Source organism: Centruroides sculpturatus, unplaced genomic scaffold (assembly GCF_000671375.1).
Source record: "Centruroides sculpturatus isolate CEXI.00-Female unplaced genomic scaffold, Cexi_2.0 scaffold86, whole genome shotgun sequence".
NCBI classification, from domain to species: domain Eukaryota; kingdom Metazoa; phylum Arthropoda; class Arachnida; order Scorpiones; family Buthidae; genus Centruroides; species Centruroides sculpturatus.
This window is the reverse complement of record NW_019384475.1, coordinates 739644-751039: the sequence shown is the minus strand read 5'-3', so window position 1 is coordinate 751039 and position 11396 is coordinate 739644. Positions and strand designations below refer to the sequence as shown.

Below are 11396 nucleotides of genomic sequence, written 5' to 3'. Positions count from 1 at the left end.
ATATTTTATAATATAAATACTCTTTATTCAATATATATATATTTTACTAAAACAATTAAAAAGTATATTCTAATATAGAAAAATACAAATGTTTCAGATTGTGTCATATGTTTCTACAGCTATTATTTTATTTCTGGAGTTCGAAAGTAATGTGGATTGAGTATACAAGTCACGAAAATTTTGGCTAAATTCAGTTACTCTAAAAATACTTTCTGTTACAAGAAATCGCATGAGGAGAAGAATCAATATGGCTGCTTACAGTAGTTCCGGATTATAACAATGTTGCCAGATATATTATGAATATATTTATGTTTATTTTTCTTAAAATGTTTTTATATAGAAAGATAAAAATATAATAAATTTAAATTATTTTATAAGCATAAGTATATTAATTTTATAGTTTTAAATAAATAAGTTCAATAAGCCTTAAGTTTAACATGTTTATTGTAGATTATAATAAGCTTCAGTGTAAAAATAAGTTTAAAATTTAATGTTTTAAAATATTTTTATTAAAAAGTTTAATATTTCGAAATAAACTTTTTAAAATTTTAGATTTGTATTATAAAATTAAACAGTTTAAAATAAATGAATTTTGTTTAAAATTTAATTTTTGCTGTTAAAATGAATAGTGCTTTCGTTTTTATTTTTTATTTTTTTACAGACAGAATAACAACAAATTCAAAACAGATTCGAGAAATTTGGTCAGAAAATGTCTTTTCTTATTGAAATCTTCATCGTACAGGCAAGGGAATTGTCACGTTTCCAAATCACAATTCAATAAGAAACAATTATTCTTTTTCTTGCGCTGCAAAAAATAAAAAATAAAAAAAAGTACAAAAAGAAAATATTCTTTTTTCGGCTAAATTTTTAACATTAAATATTTGTCTCTTTTAAGTAAAAATTAGCTTACGTTAAAGCTATCTGTCAGGCTGTCAGTCTGATGAATATCTCAAAAAACTATTTAAAAGGGAAACCTGAAATATTCGGGTTAATTTCAAAGGTTCCCATTACATTCTTACTAAAAATTTGATAAGAATTTCAAAATATCAGTAAAATTTTTTCAGTAAAAGACATTCTTTTCGAATCGAATTTTTAACATTAAAATTTCTTCGTTTTTTTATTTTAAACGTTTTTATGTAACTTTCTTTGTATCATGATTGGGTTTCTGAGCGGAATATAGAATTACACAAAATATAGAATTTAATCAGTAACATATATCAATTGAACTTCGCCGTGTGCATTACTACAATGCATTTGAATTGTACTGATGCCCACGGGCATAGATCCATAAAGGACAGAGAGGTCCCCATCAATATTTTGTACTTAAAAATGTATTCCCAGAAAACTTAGAAAAACTCACCCTAACGTATTTTTATTTTCTACTGTATTACAAAAATTAAGAATAGAAACGATACTGATCCGTGATATACAAGAAAGGAAAGTATGGTGATCGGTCGAAAAATGACCACCAAGATTTTACATGTTTGGACACAGGATACTTTGAAATTTTGAGAAATGCAAAACAAAATTGTTTTCTTTTTCTGTATGTATGGATGTTAGTGTGTGAGAGTGCACGATTTATTTCCACTCACTTTGAGCTGTTCAATACGTGTTCTGTCGAAAGTTTCTGAAATTTTGCAAGGAGGTTTGTGTATTAGGTGATAGATTCATGCTACTAAATTCGGTGATTAGAGGCGAAGGAGTGGGACGATAGAAAGGGAGTCATGTGTCATATCTCGAGTGACAAGACTTAATAAAGATTTTACTGGTTATTAGCATTTATAAATTTCTATAAAACTCATCTTTACGCTCAAAATTAAGCTTTTTGTCATTTTATAATAATTAATAACATTAAAAGTTTTTAAATAAAATCTCATAACAGATGGCGCCATTCACAATTTTAAATTTTCAGCCGGAAACATTACGCAACTCGTAACTGGATATTTTTTTATATCCACTCAAAACTTGACAACTAAGAAATTATGCTTACATATTCTCATTGGTCCGATCGCCGAAATATATACAGATCGATGCTGACGATGTTGTATATGTACTGTTTTCGAGATTGAGTTAGGAGTGATGGAGATAACCTCAGTCCCACCATCCCCAATTTATAAAAACATGACCAAAAGTATAATTTAATCAATAATCATATTCGTAAATAATATTTCAGATATGTGTGTTTAAGTGCATTGTAGTGAAGCAAAAGCGTTTTTAAAATATTTCTGACATACAGTATTATATTTTTACATATAATTACACAATAAAAATTAGCTTATATTAACATTCGATCGCCTAGCTGTTGAATATCTATGAAATCATTTAAGAAAAAAAAATGAATATTTTCTGGTTCATTTCAAGAGTTCGAATTCTTGGTTTAACTCTTAAATCTCGTCAATTCTCTTAATTTTAAATTTAATTAAGATTGCTCAAGAATTTCAAGAATTTTCATAAAATTTTCAGAAAAACAAAAAAATTTTCTCGATTGAATTTTTAGTATTAAACTCTCTCTGCATTTAAAAAATAATAATTAACTAATATTAATACCTTACTAATCTGTATATTATTGAATCGTTCACAAATATACGACGTTGAAAATGAAATTTTCGGATTAGTTTCAATGGTTCAACTTACATATTCATTACAAATTTGATGAAAATTGAATAAGAATTTCAATAAAATTTTCAAAAAAATTAAAACAATATTTAATATTTTAATCTTAAAAATTATTCACAAATAATTTAATTAAATTTTTAAATGATTATTTAAAAAAGATCGCTTAAAAATTCTTTCAACAAATTAGCTTTTATTGATTTGTTAATAATACAATTTCTAACAATTAGCTTTTCTAGAATTCTAAGAATCAATCCATAATTAATTTTAGTTGCATAGATCTTAATTAGTTTCCATCCAGCTTATCTATTCTCACGAAGCATCACAGTTCTCTCATTAACGCCAAATTCTCTCCCTCAGATCCTGTTGATAGATTAGTCTATCATCGAAAATGTTAAGCTGCTATATATGAGTAATTACTATTTAAGTTATCTAAGAAGCCTCCTTCTAAAAAAAAATCCTTCTTAATTGAAAAAACTTATATATCAATATAGGAAAAATTTAAAAGAAAAACCCCTATATAATAGAATTCTTTTATTTTGAATTTACTTCTTTAAATATTAATTCCTTTAATTATAAGGAATTTTTTATTGTAAGGTTACAAGATTTGAGGTTTAAAAACCTAAACTCTGTATTTCATTTTAGGTTTTTAAAACTTTTTAAAATTAAAAAAACATAATAATAATAATAATAATTTAAAGCGCTAAATCCTATAATAATCCAAAATTATATATATATAAATATAAATTATAACTTTAGCTATATAAAGTAAGCATTGATTCATTAAAAAACATTTTAAACTTTAGGATTTAAAAAAAATCTTGTAATTTTTAGAATATTCTAATTTTTTTAACTCTTTAACAACCTTAAGAACTTATATACACACAATTTTTAAGTATTCAGATTAAGTATCGAAGTTATTCAGATATTTTGAAAGATAATTAAAATAATTAATGGATTTCTAAAACAAAAAAAAATTTTAAAAAAATCTCTTCGGGGTCGATATATTTTCTTTCTTATCACTTAAATTTCAAAGTTGTTTCTTTTAGAAAATGTCATTTGCCAAGCACGAAACCGGAATAAAATGCAATTCTTTTAAATATTTCTAATCATGATTTTTCTATCAAACTATTTTAAAAACTCTGTAAAGAAAATATATTTTCTGGATTTTTTAATTCAAATTAAATATTAAATAAATTTAAATTATTAATTGCCATTAACAGAACTTTAATTTGTATAGGAAATCGTTAATTTGAATTATTTGTGTATGTGTGTATGTGTGTGTGTGTGTGTGTGTGTTTTTTTTATACAAATTATGTGAAAATCTTTTATCGATAAGTAATTATTGCATTTTAAAGTAATTAATGTTACTAACAGTAATTTTGTATGTAAATCATTGCTTTTAAGCCATTTAAAATATTAAAATATAAGTACTTTATATTTACTACATGAGGCTATATAAATATACAGGATGGTCCAAAAGTCCGTTACCCATCGCAAAACTAAGATGCTTTCTTATTCAAATAAGTCTCTATCTGTAAATTCCACAAAAATGCGCTTAATGGAAGCAAAATAAATTATAACCTATTACATTTAAATTACATAAATAAAATATATTTTTAAATTAACATATATTCCGAGTCTATTTCTTAAGAATTTCATGTGAAAACATAAAAAAATGTAAAGAACTAAAAGCTCTGAATTTAAAAACAAATTAAATTAAATACAATGAGAAATTATTTATTTTGACATCGTCATAATGCTGGACTGGAATTTTTAATCATATTTTTAATTTATTTAATTTAAAATGTGTGATGTCCACCTCGAATTAGTACTGTACAAATTAGCCCCTTTACATCATACTTTTCCGTTAGCAATGGAGTCGTGCCGGTCATCTTTTCATATCTGGTCTTGAATTTCAATTATCTAGTTCTCGAGATTAAGAAAAACCGACGGACAGACAAACGACAATAGGAATTTATAGATTTACAGTGTTTTCAAATTACAGCCCAATAAAAATCATAGAATTAGTACAAAAAAAATTAATAAGAAATTAATAAAATTAAAAAAAGAATAAAAAATTACCGAATATGAATTTTTTACTCCCTTTTTAAATATCAGTATCTATATTTTTACTAATTACAGGTTATAAATATTATAAAATTTAAAAAATTTCAAAGCCTACCATAGGCTTTGAAATTTTTTAGGCGTTTTTAGGCGTTTTCAGGAGACGGAAAGGATATTCCTTAACCGAATATTTAAAATAAATACGTAAGAAAATTTGTGATAAATATTTAATGACTATTTATTCGTATGATTTTCTAATAATAAAATAAAAATAAATTAATTAAATATTTTTATAATGTAAGAATATTTCATATGTTACGAGTAAAGTCTTGCCAGATTTATTCACAAATATACTTTTACACATAAATCTAATTTCTATGCCCTCATGTCCCTTTATGATATCAGGTTAGCCCATAATTAGTGAAAATGAAAATTTAAATAGCTAAAAAAAGTTTTTTAAATGTCGCACTTACGTTTTTACTAATGTTTTTACTAATCATGAAATTGTTTGATTTTATAATATTTATATTTACCTTTCTTCTAATCATGTTATAAAATTTTTGTTTTCCGTTTTTTTTTAATTTTCATATTCACATTTCACTAATTATAACTTAGAAAGTCCTAAATTTTTCATATATTTATATTTTCATTTTCATTAATAGCACCACTTTACTTTTAAAACTTTACCCTTTAATTTCATTTTTAGAAAATTTCATTAAAAAACTATATTGAAATTATATAACATGCAATACAATCATTTAAGATGTCGACATATTTTTCGTAAAATAAATTACGTTTAACTGGAAGATAAGTTTTTATATTTTTATCGAGTAACTATTAAAGTTTTAAATGATAGTTTATAGCGTATATCAGTAGATGATTTATAATGTCACGTGCAACTATTTATAGGTCGTATATAAGATGTGAAAGACCAAGTTTATCTCTTGAGGTTTCTAAAACTCAAAGACTTCTCTGTATTCTTTTCTTAGCTATTTTTAAAGTATGGTAACAATAAAAAAGTAGAATAGAAATCAACAAATAGCAAAAAAAATTTCTTTGCCATTTGTTGAATTTTTCTGTATTTTGTGTTTTTGTTTTCCTTTTTAATTGCACTTTTAATTCTATTTTATTGTATTTCATTTTAACACTCAATTCTGTGCTTTTCAAACAATTCTTGAAAATTTCAGAAATACTTTTTACTATTACGATTTTTACGTTTCACTTCCTCACTTCCATGACTATTATTTTATATTAAACTGTTTCAAAAATTTTACACTTCTCCATTTTTTGATTTTTATTTTATTTATTTTTTAATACACCATTCTATAATTTTTTAATACACAATTCTATAATTTTCATATGATATTTTTCATTCTCACAATTTATATTTTATTTTGTCTATGCTCTTCAATTACGTGCATTCGAATGTTCGGATTTTCTTTATTCAATTCTATATTTCATCGTGTGTCTTTCATTCCTACGATTTACATTCTACGTTATCCGTGTGGTTCAAAAATTATAAAATTTTTATTCTTGTGATTTATATTCTGTTTTATCATTGCTATTCAACATTGTATAAAACATCTTACACTTTTCATTCACAATTTATATTCTACTTCTTATACATTCTTCAATTATATGCTCTTTAATTCTTATCGTTTACATTCTATTCTATTAATATTATTCATTTCTATATTTTTCATTTCTGTGAGTTGTTCTAATTTATCAGTGTCAACTAATTCTATACTTCATCGTGTACTTTCCTTATGACTTATATTCTTACTCCATAGATGTCATCCAATTCTATGCTTCTTTATCTATGTGCCTTTCAATCTTATCATTTATATTCTGTTAGTCATTTATTTATTATACTTTTCATTTTTTCAGTTTGTGTTTCATATTATCCATACTCTTCAATTATATATTTTTAATTCGCTTAATCGTTTACTTTTCATTTATCGCTTTTATTCTATTTTACCAATACCATCCAATTCTATACTTTTTCATCGTTTTCTTTTATGACTTATATTCTACTTTATAAGTGCTATTCAATTTTATACTTCTTCATCGTGTGTTCTTCGTTCTTATCACTTACATTCTATTCTATAGGTGCCGTTCAATTCTATACTTTTTCATTGTGTGCTTTTCATTCCTATGACATATTCTATCCTATCGAAGCCATTCATTTCTCTACTTTTCACCTTACACTTTTCGTTCGTGCAGTTTACACTCCACTTTATCTATGCACTTCAAACGTACGTTCTAAAACTATGTACCATTTACCGTATACTTCTCACTCGTGATTTTAGTTTTATTTTATATTAACATTATTATTCCCTAGATAAAAAAAAACAGATATTATTTTTCTTCATTGCTGTTTACTTATTTAGCTGTTTTGTTACTCAACCTTTCACATCAAACGACCGAAAATTTGTGTAAGTAACCTTTAGAATATTCATTAGAAAAAACTAAAAGAAAAAATTATGAAGAAGGATGAAAAAAAAGATAAGAAAGATGAAACAATTTGCATCTTTAATTTGCAAATCATTTCGAATTAAATGCAATTTCTTTAGTGATGAAGTCGTAAACAATTGCTAAATATCTACTTATAAACCGTAATAATCCCTTGATTAATTACAAAATTAATGCTTTATCATCGAATGTAGAGCTGTATACATACAGTAAAGTTAATAAATTAATATTTACATCAACTTGAATTATTATTAATGAAACGTTAAATAATATTTATTAAACAGAATTAATGAATAATGAAATTCGCTATAAGATATTTAATAGTTTTGACATCTATTTGACCTAAATTACGGATGTTCTAATGAATTTTTGTTAATTAAATATTAATTTTTTAAATTCAAAATTCAAATTTTATACTAAATATGGGTTTTAACTGATGATATCTAGTTACTTATAATGGTAAATATGAAGTAATATTAATTTTAAATCATGTAGTAATTCATTTTTCGTGATTCCACCCGTTAGAAATTCAATCGATCGTTGGGAATGACAGTCGTATCAGAGTGTAGAAAAGCCTGAGGCGTTGGTAACCATAGCAACAAGATGATGTGGAACAAAGAATGTTGTGGATAGATCTTTTGTTAATATTGTTGTTATTTAATATGATAAAAAATCATTTTGATTCATACAAAGCTTCTGTGCATGCAATGCTATTTAAACACGCTTGTTTAACACAAAAAAATAAATAAAAAGTGGAGACTTTCACTAACCACGCTTCTTGTTCAATTCTTTTCATTATTTTCCTTCTTATAAACCTCATTTAATGATTTGGTATCTCCAAAATCCTCCAATAAAAGAAGAGGAAACAAAAAAGTTCGGCGCCGTAACCTTTGACCTTACGGCGCGGAAGCAAAAGTATCTACAGAGAAGACGTGATATGGACCAGAAATTACACAGTTTTAAAGGAAAAATTTTATCTAAATTCTTCTCTAAATTCATCTAGATGAAACGCTTTATGAAATTGTCTCAAAGGGAATCTTTTCGCGAAATTATGACATAAAAGAAAGTCTAAAACATAAAATTTTGGCATCTTTTTTTTGTGATTAAACGAGGAATTTTTGGTTCGATTTTAGTGCTAAAATTTTAAATTTTGGTTCAAGTTTTTTGGTAATAAAATATAAAATTTTGACATCTTTTTAGCAATAAAATGTAAATTTTGGCTTCTTTTTCTTTGTCGTAAAACTTAAAATTTTTGTTAAATTTTAATAGTAAAATACAAAATTTTGGTAATTTTTACAATAATAACACTTAAAATTTTGATTTATTTTTTTAATTTATAACACTAAAGTTTTATAATTAAAACATTTGTCGAAATTTTAACATTTTAACATTTTATTGTCTTTTTAGCACTAAAACCTAAACTTCAAGTCCAATTCTTGATGATAAATTACAAAATTTTAAACCAACTCATGAGAAATTATCAAACATGCACTTAAAAAATATGATGCACTTAAACAAAAGTATGCCATGTTGCATACATAAAAATTACATAATTTTACACATGCACGAAGCATTTAGAGGTATTCTGCACAAAAGAAATTCTTGTATAATCAGAGAAACAATTTCCTCAATAGATATAATACAATTTTCTATAATCAGATATGAATCATAAGAAGGAAAATAACAATAAAGATTCTCATAATCCCATTCTATACATAACTTATGAAATTTTTATAGCACAAAAGTAACTTAACACCAAAAATAAAGAAGATATCTTACGATCCTGCATGTTTTTTATGAACAAGGAAAGAATTCTTTCATAAAAGTATAGACTTATTTTTCTGTTGTTATGAAGGATAAACTGTATCCATCATAAACTATATATATATTCTATAGAGTTATTTATTATGGTATAAGTATTTTCTAATTTAAAATTTATGATGTATCTTAAAATAATTTGACTCTTTTCAATGACGTGAGATTTATCAGATGATAAACAGTATCAGACGAAAGATAAAATATTTAAAAAATTTCAATTGATAAAGAAGAAAATCCACGTCAAATTTATTGAAGACAGGAAATTTATTCTCAACTCTTCTTTGAGACAATAATGTTAAAATTCTTGACATCTGACATCTTTATCCTCAATGGAATTTTGGAAACATTGGAAAAATCCCAACTCACTCAATCCCAAAAGAAAAAAGACTAAAATTTATAGAAATATATTAAATAATTTCAAATTAAGATTATATAAACTAATACTAATCTTACTTTCTTAAATTTACTATAATTAATTGATTAAATTTAACTATATATGTACAGGATGGACCAAAAGTCAGTTAATTCTGTTTTATTTTGTATATCACAAGTGGAAGTTGCGAATATAATGCATAAAATAAGTTTAAAACAACGTGTACAATTGATGTAAACATGATAAATTATATATGTATTTAAATAAGACAACAATTTAATTTTTACATTGGTTAATTGGCCCACTCTGTAGATACAAATATACCTTTTTTTTTCTTTTACAAGATTGCTATAAATAGGATTTTAAAATATGATTAAGTGCTTAAGTATTTGAAAAAGAGCAATTTAGTCTATACAATGGTCAACTGACTTTCGGAACACGTTATATATACTGTATNTAATAATATATATAATTATATAAATTTTTACAAATATTTATTACTATAAATCATGCTACCATATGTGCTTATATACGGAATCATTGCTAAAGGTATAAAGATACGTCTTCGGGTATGTCTATCTTTATTTTTCTCAGCTTCTCGGCATCGGTCCAACATTCAAACCACCTGTTCCGTTAAAAGGAATAAAAAAAAATTTTTCAAAGTATAAATATTATACATATACATATAACTCACGGCGAATTGATCATTGATGTTGGATTTATCACTTTGTTGAGCATGTCCTGAGCTGCTGGATACAGGCAAGTCTCGGATTTTTCCCGAGATGTTGGCGGATGCAGATCCACTGGTGTAGTTCATTGGTACTCTCTGACAGTCTGGTAGCAAACACTGAAGCAAACTGTGCAGCAACAGCGCTACTGGCGGACAATCTGCAAACTGTGTCGTCATCCAAAGACCCAGTTGATGCACGACAGCACATAAAAGTACCTCACGAATATAAATTTTTTTAAAAATTATCCGTTAAACTAAAGTAATGATTGAGTTTATTAAAAGCTAAAACACAATCTTAAGTGCTGTTTATATTTATTATTTTATATCTTAAATTTTTCTTCAAATAAATTGGTTATAAAATTAGAAACTGTACGATGTGAATTATTTACAAGAAATTTATTGCTGGAGTGTTAATTGTTTGAATAAATTCATTTTAAAAAAATTTATAATGATATATTATAATTAAATTATACAATATACTTTAAATTTCTTAATTATAATTATTATATTATAAAATATACAAATATATTAATATAACAGGAAGAATAAATGTAACATTTTCACCTCGAAAAAAAATGACTTTTGAGAATTTAATTATATAATTTAATTTTTAGAATTTATTTAAATTATAATAATTTAAACGTTAAAGCATTACTTAGATTTTGTTTAACAAATTTCCATAATTGATGAGACTTAAATACAACATCAAAATTTAAATTTAAATAGATTAAATCTAGAATCTGAAACTATACAAACTCTCGCAAAATTATAATAGGATTAAAAATAAATAGAAATATTTGGAATTGATTATTAAATTTTTACGTTAAAAGAATAATTTAATGCTTTTGTTTTAATATTTATATATTCATTTAATTACGTACTTTACTAAAGGGGAGGAGGAAAAAAAGTTTAGTATTATAGATCGATATATGAGCGATCAAGTCGTTGTTCTGGCTAATTTAACAAATTATTAGCAACATTATCTTCCAAACGTGCACCATTCCGTAATCTAATGGAATGTCACTTGGGAATATTCCAAAGTTAAGAATTTTAAGATAAACAGTGACTTAGTATATTTATTATTAACGATTATCAAGCAGTAAAGTAGACTTGAAGAGAAATTATTATGTAGTTTTCTTGTACTACAACGTATTCTTATTTAGATACTCCAGTATTTTTATTATTATTATTTTATAGGTTCCTTTTTTCTCTTGTTGAACATTCAATTGATTATTTGTCTCTTCTAAACATGCAATTGAATTTTCTTGTTTTTTTTTAATAACCTGTAAAATTATATTATTCTCAACATAAAATTAAATATTT

General features: G+C 24.7%; 1 protein-coding gene across 1 annotated transcript in view; it reads right to left on the bottom strand.

The window, feature by feature from the left end:
- LOC111621289 (inactive dipeptidyl peptidase 10-like) overlaps positions 1-10183 on the bottom strand; it is a 97889-nt gene extending 87706 nt beyond the window's left edge. The window contains exon 1 of the mRNA XM_023363375.1: positions 10038-10183. Coding sequence (XP_023219143.1) covers positions 10038-10160 — 123 coding nt within the window. The 5' untranslated portion in view covers positions 10161-10183. The remainder of the gene's footprint in view (positions 1-10037) is intronic.
- Positions 10184-11396: the final 1213 nt, after the last annotated feature.